At 41.0% G+C, this 24,045-nt stretch overlaps 1 protein-coding gene across 7 annotated transcripts; it reads right to left on the minus strand.

Annotated features, from left to right (window-relative positions):
* Positions 1-110: 110 nt before the first annotated feature.
* On the minus strand, positions 111-23,959 carry TBC1D7 (TBC1 domain family member 7). Of its 7 annotated transcripts, XM_037147943.2 has the most exons (10): positions 23,930-23,951; positions 23,553-23,691; positions 22,297-22,416; positions 21,193-21,273; positions 15,096-15,283; positions 11,121-11,258; positions 2,591-2,736; positions 1,406-1,535; positions 436-494; positions 111-333 (listed from the first exon to the last, which is right to left on the minus strand). In XM_037147943.2, the coding sequence occupies exons 3-10, from the start codon at positions 22,406-22,408 to the stop codon at positions 303-305; spliced, it is 885 nt and encodes a 294-aa protein (XP_037003838.2). In that variant the 5' UTR covers positions 22,409-22,416; positions 23,553-23,691; positions 23,930-23,951; the 3' UTR covers positions 111-302. The 7 variants fall into 7 exon arrangements, with proteins under 7 accessions (XP_037003838.2, XP_037003835.2, XP_037003836.2 ...); XM_037147940.2 differs by lacking the exon at positions 23,553-23,691 and having other exon boundaries at positions 23,752-23,959; XM_037147941.2 differs by having other exon boundaries at positions 23,686-23,959.
* Positions 23,960-24,045: the final 86 nt, after the last annotated feature.

The raw sequence follows: 24,045 nt of genomic DNA on the forward strand, positions 1-24,045 counted from the left end.
CGCAAGGCCCGCTTTAGCAACCCAACAACCCTTCTAAACTGTATGCAGAGTGGAACTTTGTTCTTCTCTGTAACCAAAAGAGGCTGCTCACAACACAGCGACAACAGGTCTCCTGATGGAATAATTTTACTGGAAAAGAAATTACACTTTGAGCACCAAAGCCAGAATCCTGTTTTCAATCAGTGTAGATCACATCCCCACAACAAATGTTCAGGGCGGGCCTGGCAGGCTGTTCAGGGCTGAAGTTCAGGCTGAATGTACTGGGGTCCCGCAGTGCTTGTGCCATAAGTCGATGGCCTTGCTCACAATCGCATCCGAGCTGTCCTGGGGAATCTGTGAACAAGCAAACCGGTCTCCGTGTAACCTCAGCGTTTCCGGCTTCAGGACCCCTCTCCTTCACTGTGGCATAAACCTCCCTTCCAAGGGCGTTCTCACCGTGATCTCGTAAAAGGCTGCTGCCAGGATCTTCGTTTCACGTGCCACCTGAGGACACACTAAGGAGCTCTGGTGTCAGGCTGCCTGGATGCAGACCCTGCACTGCCCACTAAACTGTGTGCCCTTGGCAGGCTCCTCAGCTCCCTGGGTCCAGGTTACCTAAACTACCAGGGGTCAGACCCCACCTCTAAAACAGGGCAAATGGCAGCCCCCACTCCACAGGGCTGTTACAGGATTACATGAGATATTCCAGGAAAACCACATCACAAAAGCTCTCCGGCACTGTTAGCCACTGATATTAGAATGATTGAGTAATTTGTTCAACACACATTCAGTTAGTACTCATTCTTTACCAGACCATTGTTCAAATGTTAATACTGACTGATAAAAACAAAGAATAGATTTTGGGTCCAGTGAAACTCCTTCAGGCATGAGTCTCTTTACTCCTACCTCTTGCCTGGTTAAGGGTATTCTAAGACACAAAGAGAGGGAAAAGGTGATTCATTTAGACCTTTTCCAACATGCACGAAGTTTATACTTAAGCACATTACCAAACCCAACTGCGATTCCAACAACTATGGTAACAAAAATGAAAGAGCCTGCCAATCCCCAAAACACCAGGATTCCTCTTCCATTAACAAGGATTACCCACCCTAACGTGACAGACCCACCTATTCCTCTTCTTGACAAGCCCCCAGTAGACCCATCTGGGAACAGGACTCTGGTACTGAGTGTACGCAGCCACAGTGACAGCCGCTATGCTCAGCCCATTGTCCCCAAATAGAGAGAGTGCCACCTATAACCCACCGATCGACTGGCAGCTAAATGTTTTCAAGGGAAGATTTCTTTCTTATGATGTAAAAATACACTGTATTATTTCTCTGAAACAATTTAATGCAACCGGAAAATCTAGCTTGCTAAGCTACCTTCCTTTCTGGATTCAAAATCAAATAAAATAAAGCACACTTACATTTTCCAGGAACTTTGTTATCTTCTCTGAATTGTTCAGTGCCATTACTTTTATTTTAAAAGTTAATAAAATTTCCACTGCTACAAAAACTAGGATCTTACAGGATCCACTTACAACTTTATCCCAAACCCTACAAAAATGAAGAGAGATATAATCAAATTATGTGAGGTTAAAATTTGTTTACCTAGACATCTTAAATTATAAAATTAAACCAAATCACTCCTGCTTTAAGTATAAGCTTCACAAAAGAACTATAATGAAATAATCATCAAAAACAACAATTCAGCCATTTGAAGTCTACTTTAGACACACTGGAAGGAAAAAAGAAATGATCACCACTAAGTACTTGCTCTGCTAGGAATCTACCAAACGCCCGCTCCTTAATATTTCAAACTGACAGCTTCCAGAAGAAAATAAAAACCCTAAACTGAACTTTAAATTTTACTAATATTTTGTAACGCTAATGTAATCACAACATGATAAGCAGCACATGAAATGAGATAAATTCGTTTTCCAGAGGTTCAAATTCCTTCAACTTCTTCATGGGCTCAGAAGGAGAGTCACTGCTGTGCAACCACTCTAAAATAACTGATAATTCCCATAACACTTACGGTTGGTGTTACACTCTCCATGCTTAGTTATGCATTGTCTTATAATGTTCTCTGTCTATTGCCTCGCTTTGCAGCTACATCCTTACACCTGGAGGGAGAAGGCCAGGTCTCCAAAACACACACAACATACATCTGAAACTCATGCTTTTTTAAACTCAAAGATTCTGTGTTTGAGGCTCAAATCTTTGACTGCCTTCAGCTACTTGGAAGATGTCATATGAAACTAAAAAATACCAAGGCGTTTTCTAGATGAGGATCTCTCGCATTTCTGGAAAAGGCCATCAACTCCTGCAGACTGCTTCACATGTAAATACTGTACAGCATTTAACACATTGAGGGCCCTCGATTTGTGTAATTGTATATTCTAATACTTACAATATTAATTTGTTACTATCAATATTTGTATTCTAACAAACATAATTGTGTGTTGTTATATTAGCTGCTAGAGAAGTTAACTTTAAATTACTACGTTGTTCTAAAGCAAATCTATATTCTGAGGGATGATCACAAGAGAAACCAGGATTCCTCTCCCATCCAAGCCCTCATTCAGTGCATCTTTGAAAGATATACTTGCCTCTGTAAACTGGATTCAGGCAAGCAACCTGCAAAGCACCTCTTGAACCAGAGGTCATAAGGAAGTTTGGACACCGCAGAACACATCTTCAGATGACTCAGCAGCCTGCCATCTTCCATGTTCAAGTACTGTTCAAAAGCCTTTGGCTAATGATAAAACAGGAAGAGATTATTCATTTCCTGTAACGTGATATCACATGATCTTACAATCTGCGATGAAAAAACGTACCTGATGAGTGCCAGGAAGTGCTAGAAAACAAAACTGCAGAATCATCCCAGTCACCCGTGATGCTGCAGTTTCCTACGTCAGCAAAACCAGAGCAACTAACATCCGGACTGAGGGGCTTTCTGGGAAAGTCCCAGGCAAAACAGAACAGTTGGTCACCCTAATGGTAATTGCACTTATCAGGCTGGCCAGCCTAAGGCAAAAGTCCAAAGCAAATTTCAGTTGTTCTGGGGAGCTTACAAAGGCCCTTGCGCCTTGGCTGGTGTAGCTCAAGTAGATTGAGCATGGGCTGCGAACCAAAGGGTCGCCGGTTCGATTCCCAATCAGGGCACATGCCTGGGTTGCAGGCTAAGTCCCCCAGTGGGGGCCACGTGAGAGGCAACCACACATTAATGTTTCTCTCCTTCTCTTTCTCCCTCCCTTCCTCTCTCTCTAAAAATAAATAAAATATTTTTTAAAAATCTTGAAAAAAAAAAAAAAACACGCCCTTGATGTTTCTAGCCACTCCAGGGCAGATTTTACATACAGGAAAAAAGGGGGGGAAGGCAAGGGGAGAGCCAAAGAATAGAATGGAACTAAAGTGGGAAAAAGCACTAGGAAGAAGGAGACAGAAGAGCTGAAGATGAGAAGGGCCCATCGGTCACTGACCACACACACGCTGAGCCACAGTGAGCAGTACTATGTGCCATGCCAAGTGGGCTGATCCAACAGGGATGGACCCAAAAAATGTGCATGAGAACTCTTAGGGGAATAACCCTTAGGGAACCAAGTACCTGGATTCCATCAGGTAGCCTCCTCCACATAAGATTTAAGCAGCAACCAACTCTAGAACACTGGGAGGCTAACAAAGCCGGCTCCCTGGGCCAGGCACACGCTGCTCTGTTCAGGGTCCACTGGCTGTGGATGGGCCTTCAGGTCTGTGCTCCCCATCCAGGAGAGCACAACCAGATGTCTTGTCACCCAAGTACACACAAATGTTTATTTTACTAAATATCTCTATGCTTCTGACCAAGAGGTGATTCAAAACTTAGTGTCCATGATGGCCAGACACCGTGCTACACACAAGGAATAGAAGAAAAGATGAGGTCAAGTCCCTGCCTTCCAGGAGCTCACAGCTGGTTGACATAGCCCGGGAAAGAGGTAACCAGAATGTACTGTAACAAAGCTATGATGGGGATAAGCACGGGATGCTGGGCACATCCAGGGGGAACCCTGACCCGGGCACTAGAAGCCAGGAACGGACTGGTCTCCCTGAGAGGAGACATGTGAACTGGCCCATGAAGAACACGCAGGAGTCAGCCGGTCAAAGCAGATCCGCGTATTAATATCTGGTCCAGTTTCCCCCGCTCTCTTTCAGAGGGTCTCTAATTTCTTGTTTATACAACTAACCTCTACTACTTAACAGTTCCTAGAGCTTCTCAAGAACTCTACACACAATTCCCCAAACCAGGAGCTTTTCTCCGAAGTACAAATTACCAAAGGGCTCCTGTTCTTGCCTTTCGCCTCTGAAACTCCATTCTAAAATTTTGGTCGGTTGTGCCAATGATACATACATGTGCTATTTCCACAAAGGGACATGGGTAAAAACATATACACACACATTTATGTATTATGTCTCCCAACCTGTGAGACATAAAAGATAGAAGAAAATTTCACCCAAAAAGTAGTGCAAATAACAAATAAAATATATACAAGTGAAGATTTAAAACTACGGTCCTGTTCCTTTATCAGACTATAAGCTCAGTGAGGGCAGGGACTTCATCTGCTTTACTCACTGCTAGTTCGCCAGTATTTAGAACATTGGTTGGCATAGTAAGGACTCAGTATATAATTACTAAATAAATAAATATTGTGAATTAAATGAAACTTGAAATATATTAATCAACATCTTAATAATCATTCAATGTTTATCTTTTATCAAGTCTTAAATTCTTCTAAAGTTCTTATCCCGATTTATACTATGCTTATTATAATAAATCTCAAAAATACAGGAAAGAAGAAAGAAAGATCACTTATAATCAATCGCACTACCCAAGGAGAACGATGGGACGATGGCTTATGTAGCATTCACTTGCTTTCCTGTATACACTACACACACACTTTTCTTTTACCGACTGAACTCATACTGAATATACAGTTTATTTTTTGTTCTTTGCAATCAGCATATTGTGGGTACTTTCCCAAGTTAACAAAGAAGATTAAAGGGTGAATGCCCTAAATAAAGAGAACTCCTAAAATTAGAGAAGAAAAAAGCCACAAACTCTATAGAAAAAAATGCAAATGGCTCTTACCTATATGAAAAGGTCTTTAGTGTTACTTCTGGTAAAAGAAATGCAACCTAAAACTACACTGAGGTCATTTCTCACCTACGGACTGGCAAAACGACACACCCTGTAGGCAAGGCTGTGGGAAACAGGCGCTCATCTATTAGCCGTGAGGATGCAAAACAGCATAAGCTGTATAAAGAGGAATATGGATACTTCTAGCAGAGTAACGTATGCATTCCCCTTTGATACAGTCAATTCATTTCTAGGGAATCTATTCCAAAAATAAGCTGGCAAATACATGCTGGAAAAAACCAAACAAAGTTTTGGCCAACCCAGGCTGACTGCAGTGGCACTTAGTTGTCTTTAACTTCATTTGAAACAATTTGGTTAGACTGGATTGTGACAGCTGTCATATCAGCATGCCTTTTTTAAAATACTTAATGAAACTGGTGAATTTTTGTGTGGCCATTTTAATATTGAAGATGGAGGAAAATAAGCAACATTTTTGGCATATTATGCTTTATTATTTCAGGAAACGTAAAAATGTGACTGAAACACAAAAATATAAATATTTGTGCAATGTAAGGAGAAGGTGCTGTGACTGACTGAATGTGTCACAAGGGGTTTGTGAAATTTCATGCTGGAGATTCCTCAATGGACAATGCTCCACGGTTGGGTAGACCAGAAGTTAGTGGTAAAATGAAAAATGTGTCTTTTATGAAAAAAAAAAACACAAACTTTTTGGCCAACCCAATATAACATGGTATCATAGCAAAAGACAGGAAACATCCCAAAGAGCAAACAATAGAGGATGGGTTGAATAAATTAGCGTATATATACACACAATGGAGTAGTATGCACCTATGAAAAGGAATAAAGAATGTCTCTCTATACTATTATGGCAGGATCTCCAGCATGTACAAGGTAAATACAGCAGAAAAACAAAAATGTGTGCTACTGCTAAATTAAAGAAAGAGGGTGAACAGAAATACACACACACTTTTTTTGAGTGGAAGAATATTTATAACATCTGAAATTTTAGTACTCAGAAAATTGTAGATGTGATTATTATACTTTACTGTTAAACATTTATTTTGAATGTTTCCATGACCCTAAGTTCTCACTTCACAGAGAAAATAAAGCCCACCTCATCAGTAGAAGGTAAAACCTGACCAAAAAGAGACTTAAGTGCCCCAAGAAGAATTTATATTAAACTTAAAAAAAGGTTGCTAATCATGTTTATCAAAAAGAAACAAACAAACCAAAAGCCTTTTTTTAGGATAGCTTTAAAAAATTGTAGCCACAGTGTGAAAGAAAAGTGTTCTTCCTTTAATGGCTAAACACAATTAAGCTTCAGATAGCTTAAGGACTGACTGCTCTGAAAAAAGAGTAAAAACAGGGTCTCCACGTCACAACACTGAAGTTGGCTTCTATTCTCCTTGGCAGTGAGAGGCCTCAGTAAAGAGCATAATTTCTAAAAGCTTGTAAGCGGAGGAAAAGATGAGACGTTATCCTGCCAGTCAGACACTACAACACAATAAACGTGTCACCACCAGATATTATTCTTTGATGCGACAGGCCCACTGCTGTGCATCCCTCACACACTCCCCTGGGATATAGAACCTATGCTTTGTGATCATCAATTTACCTGGTAAAACCACAGAATCTTGAAAAGATGACATACAAGACTATAGAAACTCTAACTAGGAGCTAGGAAGAAGAAACCTACTATAAAACAGTAATAAAAAGAGGTAAACTTGACTGAACACAGTTCAACAAAAGAGAAACATTAAAGTAAATCACTCAGTGCCTAAATCACAGATTTATGTACAGGAAATTTAGCTTTTCTTATACATTCTGAAGAACTTTAAAAAAACTTCATAATTATTTAAAACTATGTGCTGGGTACTATAATGTACATAATAAAATAAACTTATTTGAAGATTAACAAATTAAGGTTATGGGGACATTTAGTATTGTGCTATTCTAAAGTTCATTTTGAAAAGAAAAAATAAAGTTTAAGCACAACCAAAGCCCTTCTGAAAAAGAACAACAATAAGAGGGCACTTCCCACGCCAGCTGTCAAAATATCCTCGGACACCGTATCAAATACATCACATGGTATTGGCCCCAAAACAGACGGACAGCTCAGTGGCTTAAAAAGAAGAATCCAGAAAGAGACACAAATATACATACATGGAAACCTAGTATATGATAAAGGTGGCATTTGAAATCTGTGAAAAAAGATGAACTGACAAATAAGTAATGAAAGTGGTAATTCCACTGCTTACTAACTGCAACCTTGGGCAAGTTACTTAACAGCTCTGTGCTTCCTTTTCCTCACCTATTGAAGCAGAGGTCTATTTTTAAATAAAGTAATTCATTAACACAGCCAAGTGAGGACTGCTTGGCATGAAGCACACTCTCAGGAGCTGTTAACCAGAGTGGGGGGAGCAGGAAGAGTGTGCAGGCCGAAGCTGTGCTGCAGGTAACAACCGGGAAACCAAGTCCACGAGGATAAATCCCTTACAAAGTAAAGGACTAAATTTTATAAGGTTTAAGTATTTTAAAAAGTTAGAGGAAAGTTTTTTTAAAAAGCAGTTTTTCATGTCGCAGCTGTCACACTCTCTAACCACCATCACTCTCTAACGCCAGCCGGCACTGCCTCTGGCTGGCTGAGCGCTGGCCGAAGGAGAAGGGGTAAGTAAGGAGGTCTCTGGACCACGGCTCGTACAAAGCAGACTGCCCGCAGACTGACAGGTGGTGAAGCACCGAGGGAGCAACTGGCTACCAAAGCCACAAGAGAGTGCGGAAACCTCATCATTACAGGCTTGGTACCATGGCACTCCGTGAAACTGGACGTTATCAGAAGTCCACTGAACTGATTTGCAAACTTCCCCGACAGGGTCTGGTGCGAGCACTTGCTCAGGACTTCAAACAGATCTGTGCTCCCTGAGTGCAGCTATTGGTGCTCTGCAGGAGGCAAGCGAGGCCTGCCCGGTTGACCTTTTTGAAGACACCAGCCTGTCTACCCATGCTAAATCTGTGACAATTATGCCAAAAGACAACCAGCTATCAGGCCACGTGTATGAAGAATGTGCTTAAGAATGCGCTATGAGAAACACTTCATTATTTAAAGAAAATTCTCTCTTCCTGTTATTGGTAGTTCTGAACATTAGGTTTTTTTCCCCCCATGGGGTCAAAAGGTACCCAAGTACACGACTAAAAATGGAAAATAGGGGACAAAAATAAAGTATTAGCAGTTTTTCCATTTTCATTCATGTATGAATTTTTAAAGTATAAATACAGGGACATAAAGCATTTGTGTAATATCGTATAAGTACCATGTGCTAACTGACTGTGCATTTATGTAAGTCAATATATTTGGGCGAACAAGTTTCAGCAGTTCAACTTTATAACAGCTATAAATAACCCATTAAATTTTTCCAGACAATGCCAGCATTTGGATTTTTCTAAAACAAGTAAATTTCTTATTGATGGCAACTAAAGAAAAACCTGTTTTTTAAACTTGAGATTAGAAAGAGCTTCTCAAATGAGACACAAAAAGCAAAAGACCAATAATGACACATTCAATTACATCAATTACATCAAAACTTAAAATCTTTGTAAAACAGACAAGAAAAACTATGTTCAACAGATGTAATAAACAGAATAAATGTCCAGAGTTATCAATAACTCTTGCGAATAAAAAAGCAAACAAAATAATAGAAAGGTGGACAAATATAAGTGATTAATAAACATTCAAAGATGCTCAACTTCACTAGAAAATGAGAATATGTACATTAAAATTGGATACTATTTCACTATCAGATTAACAAAAATTTGAGGGATAGATACTATCAAGTATTAGCAATAAAATGTAAAACAGGAAATCTCATAATCTCTTGGAGCAAACGAAACTGGCACATTTTCTAGGTGAGCAACCTGGCAGTTAAAATGTTAAATACACCCCTCCCTCAAGTGCACACTGCCCTCATGGGTACCCACCCGAGAGAAGCATCCACACACACACACCCAAAGGAACACGGACATGCTGAGTGTCAGCGTGGATCTGTTACGTTCGATTATCCCAAATACTTCATAAGAAATACTGTGAGCAGATTTTTTTTAAAAAGGAAAAAGGTGGTTCTAAATGAGTAGTTCTCAACCCGAGCCACACATCAGAATCATCTGGAGCTTTTAAAAAATTAGAATCTTGGGCTTCACCTCCAGAGATTCTGACTTAATTGGTCTGGGTGGAGGAAAGGCACCACTAATTTTTAAAAGCTCCCAGATGGTACTAATAGGAATTCAGGGCTGAAAACTACTGATCTTACCAACTTGGAAAACCTCCAAGACATTATGTTTAAAAAAAAGTAGGGCCATATGAATAGTGTCGTAATATTTGTGTTTTAAAAAACCTTTACATATGTAAAATATACATCATTATATGTGTGTATGCACACACGTGCGCGCACACACCCATCCCCCCTAATGTACATAAGATGCCCTCGAACAATCCACATCCAGCTGATGACAATGTTCACTTCTCAGAAAATGGGTGGTGGACAGGTGCTGTTACAGAGCTACGGGAACACTGGGTTCACTTGCACTAGTACTTCAAGAATGTATTTATCTATTATTTGTGTTATCAAAAATAAAGGATGAATTTTTTTAACATAAGCTTTCAAGTGTTACTGCATTTACTCTAACATTAAATAGGAAAGGCTAATTAAATCATGGAATAATTTGGATATCTTGATTTAATGAGCCAAAATTATATTTACAGATGCTCCAACATCATGCTTGAATGTTTTTGGAAATCAACTAAATGGACTGAATTTTAAGATTCTCAAAATCAAAGCTTAAATCAAATATTAAAAAGCTTAAATATTAAAAAGCACTCTTGCTTAGCGCTCTGCCCAGCTGCAGGGCCGCTGGAGCAGGACCCTCGGGACCACCGCCCCTCACCAGCAGGGCCGCCTCAGGCACTGCCACCTCCATCACAGTGCCTGCTTTTACTAGAATTTTCAAATAAAACACCTCAGTGATTTAAGAATACAGATTCATTTTTATAAATGAGCAGAAGAAGGAAAGAAACTGGAGAAAAAGAACAGCAAAGGACCACAGGCCTCAGGTGATGAAGCAAATGCCATTCAGTTCTCCAGATTCTCAAGTCAGAGGGCAGCAGACGGCCGCTGCCCCCACAGATCCATTCGCCTCTCCTTCTCACTAACAGAATCCCATGTTCATGGGAGACCACCGTGTCTGGGTAAGCAAAAGCACACTTTCCAGCCTCCACTGCAGACAGGTGGCCAGGTAACACGGTCCTGCCACTAACTGACATGCAGAAGGAAAGTCTGTTAAGAAGGGACAGGCTTGACTGGCTTGTCCCTTCATTCTTGTGCTTTTGTCTCCTCCTTGCCCCTTCTGCCCGCCCAGAACACAGATGTGACGGCTGTCTCTGAAGCACCCACCTTGTGAGCACAAGAGGAAGGATCAGCCCTAAGGATGCTGGAGCCTGGTTCCCGCCCGGTACAGTGGTGCTGTGGCACCAGCCCTGGACTGCCCCCCACCCCGAACTTCTAGTTACATGAAAGAAAACAATAAAGCTTCTGTTTGGGGGTCTTTCCATTAAGTGCAGCCAAATTTAAACCTTAATTTATACAGAGGGACAATTCTAGATAAAGCCAGTGGATTCCAGACCAGCATAAGGAATACTGTAGAATAGGGTGTGCAAACTATGGCCGGCAGCAGCCAAACCCAGCCACAACAACCCCTTTGTCAACAGCTGCTTTTGTGTGGCAACAGAGACATAGACATAGAGATAGACAGAGACGTACAGACCATCTGGCCTGCCAGGCTGGAAATATTTATTGTACTACCTGGCCTTTTACAGAAAATATTTGCTGACTCCTACTATAGAGGGTCTACTCATAATTGTAGCAGCACCAAGAGGTGAGAGTATTTCCTGAAGATTCCCAGAACCTCTGCTCACCCACCCATCCCCTGCCAATAGCCAAAAAAGTATCCCTCACCAGCTGGGGCAAAGAGTCTCGGTACTTGTTGTTTAACTGGTTCACAAAGCACCGGGTGATCCAGTAACAGTCGACACTATCTTCCACCATCTCTTCCATGGCCTTAGCAATGGCAAGAAATACTTCATCTTCTGGCTCCTGAAAGATTAATAATAAATCTCAAGAGTGAGGCAGCAGAAGTAAGGAACACATATTTCTTTGATAACAATGAAGCCTTATCCACTAAATTTTGAAGCGGCTAATAAATCAAAGTGGAACCAAAAAGCACGCTGTCCGTCACTAGAGAGAAGACCAAGGGGATGTAAGAATGACTAACCACAGAAATCTATCTGAAGGAGTACTGTTTATAAACAACCAGGTTTCAGGCTGACCACTCGGAGATTTCCAACTTCTACCCTTAAGGTCATCCATAAAGAATCAACATGTACCAGAGGCAAGGTGCTGCTTCTCACCACCCAAAAAAGTCTCTGTATCAGAGGAGAATTTCTTTAAAAACCATGTGGTACACAACACAAATAATCATTGGAGACATCTGTTAATATGGTAATTTCCAAAAATTAAATGACTCCAAAAGAACTAAGAAAGCATCTTCTTTATTTCAAAGCATTAAAAAACCCCTTAGAATTTTGTTCTATCTGCAAGCACCTAAAAAGTTAAAATGTCTCTAGAATCAGAATATCAGGAATCAGAAGAATGGCATTTCTCAAACTTTGTGTCAATACTCAGAACATTAAAATAAATCTCAAGTAAATTTTAACAAAGAAATCTGCTTGAAAATCTGTTTTGTTTCCAAACACCACATCTTACACAAAAATGTACTTTCATCTAGGATGTAAGAGCTGAGGGATTTTAATGTCAAAAAGAAACTAAAAAGTGTCTTTCTACTTCCCTAAAATGTCCCAAGTTAAATAAAAATTTCTACTCTAAATAAAAGTATTTCATTTTAGGCCTCCTTTCAACTTACTAATAGTCTATAAAATGTCAAGTAATAAAACTGTAGACGATACATTTTCCTAGACATTAACTAACTTGTCAGAGGAAGAGAGCAGAGGCCGAAGAAAGGGCGGGGAAGCTCCTTTCCTGGGCTCCCACAGAGTGCTGAGCACTGGGCTGGGTGCTCCTGAACACGGCATTTCTCTGCTGAGCCCGGCCATCGTGGGTGCCCCAGGAAGGGGACCAATGTCCCTGACTGACCACGTTCCCGGCCATGTGCCAGGCACTCTGACACATTCTTACTAATGGACATGAACAGAGAGGCTGAGTGGGGCTGGTTCATCAGGGAGATGCGCGTTGCAGAGCCCACCACCCACACTCTGACGGCACCTCTGCCCGGGCCACAGTGGAGGTGTCTGGGCTTGAAGACCAGACAGGCTGAGCAGGGCTGAGGTGACAACCGCAACCTATCATTCCTGAACGAACAGATAATCTAACCTAACTTAATATATAATTTAAGAACTTATGCAGTACTACCAACCTCAGCTTGCCAAAGATAAGCAAAATGTAAAGAAGCCTGGTAAGAGTTCAAATTATTTCCAGGGCCATTCTCTCTTGATAAGCTTAATAAAAGTGGGTGACCTATGGGTGTCCACGGGAAACACATCATTAACTTCAAAAAGAAAGAACAATTCAAAGCTCAAGCTGCTACCGTGGCAGGCTTTCATTTGCAATAAAAGAATAAAATAGATTTTATAGATAGCACAGCTTTCATCCAAATCCCTATTTTGAACAATTCCCTCTGCTTTAGCCCCGCCCCCCACACTGCTAGGGGCCTAGAGTAAATTTCAAACTGCATTACAATAGCCAAAGCTCAAGAGCTATAATCATTCCTTTGCCTGAACTCTTCCTCTTCCCCATCTCGTCCCATTACAAACAATAAGTAGTCCAAGAAACTAGAGTAAGGAGTTTACCTAAGATGAAGTTTAAAAAGCAGGCTGGGGCCTGTGGGGCTGAGGCCGAGGAGGCGGCCAGGGAGGGACGACAAGGCCCATGGCGCCTGCAGGCCAGAGCCAAGAGGTGGCCAGCAATGATGATGACAGAGGAACAAGCAAAGAAGTAAATATACTGAGGGTACTGGGGGCCTCTTCACATTTACAACTGTCAGAGAAGGAGGTTACAACATAAAAAGGGTAAAGGCTAGTTAGAATGAATACGATACTGCATTGTATTTGGAGTATTAGGGTGAACTCAGGATTTTCAAAATATTGAGATAAACTGATATGCAAACATACATAGATGTGTGTAAGTATGTATGTGAATGTGTGTGCACACAAGTATTTCCTAGCTCCTTCTGCTGAGAGGGCACAGAAACAATGATACTAAACACCACACCCCATGGATGGAGAGGTGAGGCAGACTGCAGGCCCGAGGCAGGGAAAGTAAAAGATGAACCTGGAATATCTTTTTGTGTCAGAAAGTAAGGAACAGCTCAAAATAATGGGAACTTGTCAAAAAGACATAGAAGTCAGCTTGATGAAACCATTGGCCAAATCTGAGACCATTTGAATACCAAAATAAAGAACGGTCGTAATGGATTATCTGCCACTGAATAAAAGGAATCCATAAATTCATACTGATACAAATAAATTAATGAGGGGAAAGAGAAAACCTTCCTCATAAAAGAATGTAAACTAATAAAGGCAAAAGGAATGAAAGAGTTAGAAAATCACTATTTGGCAATCAGCATAGTAAAAATTGTTTTGGGCAAGACTCTTTAGTAGATGGACATTTACAGTCTAAAACTTTCTCCCCAGATGTTACTTATTAATTACAGGGGGAAAATAGTTACTGTACATTGGAGAAACTAGCAGACATCACCGTAACCAAGTGATCAAAGTGAGCAGCAACAGTAGTAAGTGTCATACTTCTGTGGTTCTTCTGCCAAAAATGCATTAATCACGAGGAAACATCAAACAACCCAAACTAAGAAATGCTCTACTGCCCAGTACTCCTCGAAAATGTCAGGTTATGAAAGTTTGTACAAAGAAAGACTGAAGAACTGTCCCAGATTAAAGGAGACTAAGAAAGAAGACCTGGAAATAAATGTAAAGTGTGACCCTTGTAAAGGATGACTGTAAAGGTTGGATCCAGGGCCAGAAAAAGGACATCAGTGGGACAATCAGCAAACTGTCGAGAATGTGCACAGAGTAGTTCATAGTAACTGTATCAGTGATGTTCTGGTTTTGATCATTACACTACAGTATGTGAGATGTAACATCTGAAGATGCTAGATGAAGGTATATGGGAACACTAAACTCACTATACTATTTTTGCAACTTTTTTCTATGTCTGAAGTGATTTCTAAAAATTTGAAATCAACAAATGTTAAAACTAGTGGGTGAAAGTTTGGGTAAGTTCTGAACTAAAACTTTATTGTGTCTTTGATTATTGGAACATTTGGTCAAATGTGAATGGAGTCTGAAGATCAGATGTTAATATTGTATCAGTGTCAACTTCTTGGTTTCCTGACTGTACTATGGTTACCTAGGGGAGTGCTCTTATCTTTAGGAAATATACACTGATGGAATATGAAGTCATGGGATATCATGTTTGCATCTTATTCTCAAATGTTTCAGAAGAATATGCATATAGTCTACAGCCATACCACCCTGAGCACACCTGAGCTTGTCTGAAAAAATATGCATACATATATAAGAAAAATGACAAAGCAAATGGTTAAAAATGTAGACAACTGGGGAACCTGAGTAAATGGTATATGGTAATTCTTGGTAGTATTCTTGTAACTGTTCTACAAGTTTGAAACTACTTCAAAATAAAATGTAGCATTTAAAAAAACAGGCAGATAGGGTCAGAATATATAGGGCCATGAATGTCAGGGAAAGATGTTGCAGTTATTCTATAGACAAAGGTGAGCCATGGAAAGTTTCTTAGGCAAAACATGATGCAATCAAAGGCTAGCAAGATGGGACAGTCTGGAGCTGAGCTCCAGTTGAGGTGTGGAACAAAAGTGCCACTAACCAGTGGGAAGGAGGGGCTTCGAGGCAACTTTCCAGACTCCAGCTGATACATGCGGAGAAAGACTTCAACCTGAGGTGTGGCATCACTGACAAAGCGAACGACTTTCAGGGCATGAAGGACATCCGAGTACTGCCCCTTGCGATACATCATCACCTGCGCATGGGACTCATGGTGTGGAGGCAGGATCCCTACAGAGACCCAGAAAAAAAGGGCAAAACACTGAGGCACGAATCCAAATCCTCCTCTGTTAAAGGGAATCCTGGGAAAAGCTCTCCATCACAATTAAACCAGAACTCACACAAATATTTCTTTAGCAAACAGATTCTCTTTTAGAATTTTTTACTATAAAAGAATCAAAAATTTTCAATACTATCAATATTTGAATGGCAACTGTATCACTGACATAAAAGATAAATAAAACTGTATCATAAAGCCCTTGCCTAGATATGCCATCTAAATTCAAAATAATAACCATATCAATTATAATAATTCAATTATGATTGCCAACCTGGGGCTACCCTTAGCTCCTAGAGTCCATGTCCATTTTTTGTACTTACCCACACTATGGACTGAACTGTGTCCCCTCCAAATTCATCTGTTGCAGTCCTAACCCCCAATGTGACTATATCTGGTGACAGGGCCTATAAGGAAGGCCCTGTTAAATGAGGTTACTGGGTGGTGGGGCTGGGGGGGGGTAAGGGGCTGGTACCCTTGTAAGAAGAGACACCAGAGCTCCCTCACTCTGCCATGTGAGGACACATGCCATAGACAGCTGGCCATCTGAGAGCCAGGAAGTGAGGCTTCACCAAGAGCCAAATTAGCCAGCACCTGGAGACTTCACAGCCTCTAGAACCACAAGAATATAAATCGTTCTTTAAGCCACTCAGTCTGCAGCATTCTGGTATAGCAGTCCTAGCTGACAATATAGCCCCCTTCATCTCAGAACCACCAGTTACCCGTTAAATCCTCTTCCCCAACAATCACAGCTTGCTCACAAAGTATCCCATCCTCAGGACCACAGAAATCTCTAATCTGCACTGACAAGACCACCTAACATTACATTTCAATACCATTTTATACTCATTAACCCATTTAAACATAACGTCTACCCATCAGACTTTGGAGCTAGAACCTTTTTACAAACAAATGGCATGGAGAAAACAGTGGAAAGAGCACAGGATAGGCCTGTAGTACACGTTGGTTCTAGCCCCAGACCTGGGAACATCAGGTCTCATGAATATCTGCCAGGGCTGGAAAATGGGAGGGATAAGCATTTCAAATGTTCTCTGCAGAACACTAGTTCCCTGGAGTCCTCATGGGAAAAGGGACATGCGGTCAAATAGATTTGGAAAATGGTGATGATGAATGTTCAAGTCTCTAAGTTTTGGTATAAAGAAAAACATGTTTCACCCTGGCTGGTGTAGCTCAGTGAATTGAGCACAGGCCTCGTGAACCAAAGGGTCGCCCATTCAATTCCCAGTCAGTGCACATGCCTGGGTTTCGGGCCAGGTCCCTAGTAGGCGGCATTCGAGAGGCAACCACACACTAATTCTCTCCTCTCTTTCTCCCTCCCTTCCCCTCTCTCTAAGAATAAATGAATAAAATCTTTTTAAAAAAGGAAAAAGAAAAACATGCTTCTTTATTTATTCCAGCCTCATTAAACTTAACCCAACTATACAGCAGCACAGACTGTGGAGTCAGAGTCCCTGGGTTTGAGTTCTAGCTCTATAACTAATGGTGGGTGGCCCTCAGCAACTTAGCTGATCTCCTTATGCCTTGGCTTTTCCATCTGAAAATGTGAATCACAACCTCATTCTCAAACTGTTGTGCTGAATAAGAAATGTATATACAGAAAGCACCAGAAAGTATATAGCACATACTACGGCAGTGTGTTAGTTAGCACACTTAACTATATGGACCACTCTTTGATGCAAAACACCACGGATCCAGTATTCTAAAGAACACATGAGAAATAGAAGTTGGATGGGCTCTACAGACTGCAGCTAACATGATGCTATGTTAATGTTACAACCCAACTTGCTTAAATGTTCTTTTGCCTGACGCAAATTGTTAGTTACCTTAGCTACGGGGCTCTGTGCCAGGCTTCCAGAAAAGCTGAAGGAATCCATTCACATGGTCTCCAACTTTGCACTAAAACAGTACAGATTAAACAGCTGTACTTAAATCCTTGTCGTACTTCTAGAGGTAGCACAGTGTTCCCCTGTGAAACCTCAAGCTTGTTTTCTAAGACCTAGTCCTAAAAAGCCTCGTTCTGATATTTACCTAAAATGTTATCATGAAGTAGGCATGACAAAACCCCTGAGCAAACAACAACCTATACTAGGAAGAGTCAGCCTGTCTCCTGCAGGGCATGGTAGTCCTCAATCTCCAGGGCCTTTAACTACTGCAAAAATAACAACAAAGACTGATAGAGACAGGGAAAATACAGTGATGAACCAGGAAGATGGCCTTGGCACGCGGCAGTGCCACGAAGCACGACTGTACCTCTCTCACGAATCCACAGGCATTACTGATTAATAAGACACACAGTATTTCCCAACAGAAACAGTACTGACCCTGCCACCTAAAAAGCATTCTTATTTTGATGACCAGTGGAAACACTAAGATTTAAGAAATATGCTCAAGAAAAAAATATTATTAAGAGTTCAGGCCAGGATGGAGGCACAGGTAGAAATGCTTCCCTTCCTTGTACAACCAAAAGAAAGATAACGACTAATTTAAAAACACAGGACAACCAGCCCTGGCTAGTGTGTCTCAGTGGCAGCATCAGCCTGTGAACCAAAGGTTCACCAGTTCAGTTCCTAGCAGGGCACATGCCTGTTATGGGCCAGGTCCCCAGTTGGGGGTGCGTGGAAGGCAACCACACATTGATGCTTCTCTCCTTCTCTTTCTCCCTTCCTGCCCTTTCTCTCAAAGTAAGTTTTTTAAAAAACTTTAAAAACAAGAATAAAATTTTTAAAAAAAGACAGACAGACAACCATAACTGCAGAAAATCAAACTGCATTGAAGTCTGACAACCAAGGAGTTAAAGAAATATTCATTCAGACTAGTAGGAGGGGCCGAGACAGGGGCAGAAAGGATGCAGCGCAGGGCAGGGCAAGGCAGAGGACCGGGTGGGCAAGGCGAGGGCTGGCTAACGTGATGGTCCCACATTAGTGTGTAGATAAGCCAGGAAGAATAATTGGGGAGCAAAACAGACTGCAAAACCTAGGGTTTCCACTCAGGGAAACCAAAGACTCAAAACCTCTGGCTGTAAAATCTGTAGGGGTGGGGGTTATGGCAGTGAGAGAAACTCTCAGTCTCAAAGGGGAGTCCACTGGGGAGACCCATGGGGTCCTAGAACATATACAAACCCTCCCATTCAGGATTCAGCACCTACAAGGGCACAATCCACTTGTGGGAAGCAAGGAAAGTGACAGAAAGTGGGGACAGAGCCAAGCGAGTGGCATTGTTCCCTCTCTGACTCCTCCCCCACAGACAGCACCACAATGCAGCCAAGTGGGTTGCCCCACCCTGGTGGAGCCTGGAATACCTAAGGCTCCACCCCTTCCAACATTAACAGATATGCTGAAACAAAGAAAAATGGCTCAAATGAAAGAACAGATCACCAGAAAAAGAACTAAGCGAAAAGGAGATAGGCAACCTATCTGATGCAAAGTTCAAAACACTGGTAATCAGAATGCTCATGAAATGATTGAGCTTGATGGCAAAATGAAGTAAGAAATGAAGGCTATACAAAGTGAAATAAAGGAAAATATACAGGGAACCAACAGTGACAAGAAGGAAACCAGGACTCATATCAATGATTTGGAATAAAAGGAAGAAGTAAACATCCAACTGGAACAGAATGAAGGAACAAGAACCGAAAAAAATGAGGAGAGGCTTAGGAACCTCTGGAACAACTTTAAACGTTACGACATCCAAATATAAGGGTGCCAGAAGGAGAAGAGGAAGAGCAAGAAACTGAACTTATATGAACAAATAATGAAGGAAAACTCCTTCAATCTAGCAAAGAAAACAGACTTCCAGGAAGTCCAGGAAGCTCAGAGAGTCCCAAAGAAGTTGGACCCAAGGAGGAACACACCAAGCTACATCATAATTACATTACCCAAGATTAAAGACAAGGAGAGAACCTTAAAAGCAGCAAGAGAAGAGAAGACAGTTACCTACAAAGGAGTTCCCATAGGACTATCAGCTGACTTCTCAAAAGAAACTTTACAGGCAAGAAGTGCTGGAAAGAAGTATTCAAAGTCATGAAAGGCAAGGACCTACATTTGAGATGGCTCTATCCAGCAAAGCAATCACTTAGAATGGAAGGGCAGATAAAGTGCTTCCCAGATAAGGTCAAGTTACAGGAGTTCATCATCACCAAGCCCTTATTATATGAAATATTAAAAGGACTTATCTAAGAAACAGAAGATTAAAATCTATGAACAGTAAAATGACAACAAACTCACAACTATCAACAACTGAACCTCAAAAACAAAACTAAGCAAACTACAACAGGAAAAGAATCGCAGAAATAGAGATCACATAAAGGGTTATCACTGGGGGGGGGGAGAATGGGGGAAGGTATAGGGAATAAGAAGCATAACTGGTGAGTACTAAACAGACAGAGGGAGGTTAAGAATAGTATAGGAAATGGAGAAGCCAAAGAACTTACATGTATGACCCATGGACATGAACTAAGCAGGGTCAGGAGGGGCTGGGGAGGATGTGGGCAGGGAAGGCTGGAGGTGGGGGTTGTGCAAAGAGAAGGGGAAAAAATTGGGAAATTGTAATAGCATCATCAATAAAATATACTTTAAAATATTTTCTTTTAAAAAGAAAAACCTACTGGTTGTCATCCACTCTCTAGATTTTAGCTGGACAGTAACCTACCAGAAATATAAGTATACAAAGACAACCAAGATGCAAACAGAAAAGTCATTATGCAGTGCTTCGTGGAATAGTCTGTAGTCAGACTTAGGACTAAGAATTTTGAAGTCCTGAATATACAGTACATTTTGGAAAGAAGATGAGGTCTACAACCTATCCTACCTCCACACAGGCTCTGCCAACCTGAACTCAAAGCCTAGCTCTGCTGATGACAGGCTGTATTGCCTTAGGCAAGTTGTTCAGCTTCACGGTGCGGTCCCCTTCTCTAAAATTGGGATACTGATACTGGGAGAATCACAGGGACATTCTAGGTTTACTCTAATTTTTTTTTTAAAAGAAAAGGAAGGTGGTATATGTGTCAGCAGGCCTAGCAATGATAGAAAAATTTTAAAAATCATCCCTTTTGGCTAAAAAGGATTAATGCCAGTCACTTGGCACCTAATATACTTTTTCTCCCACAGAAACTGAGTAAGATCCTTTTTCCTTCCCCTTCACTGGAATTGATTCATTTGTGCTTCTGGAAAGTAAAAACTCTCCAATTCCTTCTGACTCTGATAGCACTCTGTAGAAGTATACCTCTATGACTACAAATCACAGGAATGACAAATTGGGAGCTAAAACCTAAAAATTAATTTAGCAAAAACTGAGGCCTAGCAGACTGTTTAAAAAAAAAAAGATTTTATTTATTTATTTTTAGAGAGACGGGAAGAGGGGGAGAGAAAGACAAGGAAAGAAACATGGATGTGCAAGACGAACACTGATTGGTTGCCTCTGGCACACCTCTAACCAAGAACTGGGCCCACAACATGAGCCCCCACAGGGACTCAAAACAGCGACCCTTCAACGTGCAGGATGACCCCCTATCCACTGAGCCACACCAGTCAGGGCTCTAGCAGGGTCTTTCTCAAGGTTATCAGTTGACAGCAAAGCCTAAACCAGTCCTTTCTCCCAGTACAATGCTCTTCCCACACTTTGCCTCAGGAACGCATATATTACTTTCTCTTCTATCATTAATAAACTGACACTCTTAGAGTCATATTTAATGTTTTGCCACTGAAGTCACCTCCTTTAGGCAATTATAGTGAGTGGTAACTCAGTCTCCTAAGATTAGACTCAATATTCAGTAAGAGCCTAAACAAATTATCCTTTTTTCGACAGACATGACAAATGAACAATTTCCAACTCTTGGGTCTCATACCTAGAAGCACCTTCCATACCAATGCACGGTACATGGATGGGAGAGGGAATCTTTGACTAAAAGTACAAAGTTTCTCAATATCTAGAAGGAAAAAAAAAACAACAGTTAAAAGCTTTTCATGTTGGTCACAATATATAATAGTGCATTTCGTTGCTTACAACTTAAAGTCTAGTAAGACATTTCCTCAGAGCAAGCCTACCGAACGGTCAGGAAATCCAAGAAAGGCAGCACTGGTCTGATTTCTGGACCATGGGTTCCACCAAAGAGTTATTTAAAGACACTTCAAGTGTTTCACAATGTAGGAGACACATTTTGCCTAAAATTACTACATTTCCAAAAATATTAGCAATAGATACTATTTATATAATGTATGGCATTTCATTTAATCCACCTTGCCAGCTTGTTGGCTAGTTATTGTTTTAAAGATGAAGAAACTGAAGCTCAAAGCAGGTAAGTAACTTGACTGAGTTAACACAGCAAATGAATGGCAGAGTCAGTCCTCAAATCCTGTCTTTTCTCATAAAGCACACTCAGCTGTCCTGGACCTAAATTTCCCTACCCTTCAATAATACCGGAAATACTTAGAAGGACAGACTGTCTAGCCAGGATCAAAGATCAGATAAGAAATGTTTTTGAAATTTTAAAAGTATTATATGCATATAAAGTACTACTTTTAACTATGGTTCAGTTTCTTTTACTCCATCAAACACAGAACAGACCTTATTATTACTGGCTTGGAAGAAACTAAAATGTATATATTTCAGTCTCAGTATTTCCATACAAGAAAATCATGGCAAGAGTTGTCGTAAATTTACCCAGAAGCAATGACGACACCTCTGAAAAATTGAGAAAAGAAAACATACGCCTAATGGGAGAGAAAAATATCAGTGACTTAAGAGGCCTTTCAAAAACATCTGGCCCTCAGTGAAATAGATACTTGAAAAATCCGTAACTTCTCCCAAAATATATATACCATTCTGCTGTCTTCCTAGCACTAAAAAATACAGCAGGTAACAAATATCTCTGGATGTCTCTTAAGGTAACATTTATTTCAGGACATTTGGCATGACAACCAGTAGACTTAGTTTAACTCATAAAACTCACCCAAACGGTCATCTTTTAGGAGGATTTCTAATGATTTCTTTTCTTCAACTCCACGAAACCCCACTTTCTCATAATATACTGAACGAAAGTTTCTCTGAGAATCCTCAGTCATGTTTCATTCTTGGAGAAGAGAGAGACAAAAAGTAGAAGGGGAAAAAGTGAGTTTAGAAACAAAAATGAAGAACTAAAATTTTCAATGATTTTTTTCCAGCTTGTCAGTGAATCTATTATACTATAATAAACTGTCTGCCCTTGCATAGGACTCAATATTAAATCTTTCCTTTTACACAACTCCTACACCACCTCACCTGTGCACTTTGGCCAAAAGCCAAGACATAAAGCCAAAGGCCTCTGAGTGGCTAAAATAGATGGCACAAGGTTCATGCACTAAGGATCCTACTTTATTTATGAAAGCACCTAGCTGAAATACATGTTCGAAGAAAACAATGAGTGAAGCAGGAAGACAAGATGTCATGCCCAAGGTGTTACCGAATAGTATACACTATGGTTCTGTTTGATTTAAAATGCTATGTGTTAAAAAAAAGAAATTAGACTAAATTCTGAAATGTTAACAGTGGTTATCTTTAGGTAGAAGAATTCCAGATAATTTTAAATGTTCTTTTCCTAGTCTGTGTTTTCCAAAAACGGCATTTTGTAAAATGAAAAATCAAAAAGCCACAAGTTCCACACTTAGATTTCCTTTAAACACAATTCTAGTAAATGTGATTGTCAAAATTCAAAACCCAGAAAGTTTAATAGCATTAAATCATAAACCAGAAGACACAGGAATGTAGCTGGTTGATAGTGATGCCACAAAGTTGGAAGCAGAACAACTTAAAATGTCATCAAAACTCAAAATATTCAGAGGTATTATGTTTTTTCACAATAACTTTCAAATGATTAAAAGCAAGTCATCACGAAAAGGTCAGGTTAGGTTTTAAGAATATAATGAATGTAATGCATTTCCCCAAAAAAGTATTGCACTGCCCGACCCAAATGCTTAACGTGCCAGTGCAAAAAAGAATATAATCTAGGGTTTTACAAATTCTAATATCCTCAGTGATCACAGGAGGGTCCAGGTCCAAAATGCCAAGAACTTCCTTATAGAAAAAATACGCTGTGAGCCAATTGGGCCACAGGAAAGATTAGGATTCGCCTAAAATGAGAAAATCTAAAGGATCCTGAGTTTTAGGGACCAAACTGTTTAAGGACAAAATTCCAAAGCATTAAAATGCTAAATGAATATGGGTCGTTACTTCAAAGCATCCATAGAGCTGCACGGCGATACGGCGTCTGTTGTCTAAGGAACCCAGTCTCACATTGCACAACGACAAACGCATCCTCTTGAAGGAAATGTTGTAAATTACTTTCTTGCCCTTGACCGCACACCTGATCCTGAAGGAAAAGGAAACACAGCCTGCTCTAAGGCCCCAGGTCCCAACTCTTATGCTTCACCTCCAGTAGAGGAAACCCGGGTTGAGACTAAGTGGTCCCGGGGAGACCGCGGAAACCAGACCACAGGCGCTGACCGGCGGGCGGGCGACGTGATGGCCGGCCAGGGGGTCAAGGGCGTCACTGGTGGCCCAGCCACAAGGAAGAAAACAACGGGGCCACAGGGCCCACTGCGTCCCACCTAAGAGAAAGCGTCCAGCCACCCGCGGCAGCGTCGGCGGACGTGACGTTAACCCAGTCCGCGGCGTAAAGCGGGGAGTGCGCGTGCGCGGAGAGCATGCGCAGAAGCTCCACCCG

The sequence above is a fragment of the Artibeus jamaicensis genome, unplaced genomic scaffold (assembly GCF_021234435.1).
Source record: "Artibeus jamaicensis isolate MK-2021 breed Jamaican fruit bat unplaced genomic scaffold, CSHL_Jam_final contig_482, whole genome shotgun sequence".
Lineage (NCBI taxonomy): Eukaryota > Metazoa > Chordata > Mammalia > Chiroptera > Phyllostomidae > Artibeus > Artibeus jamaicensis.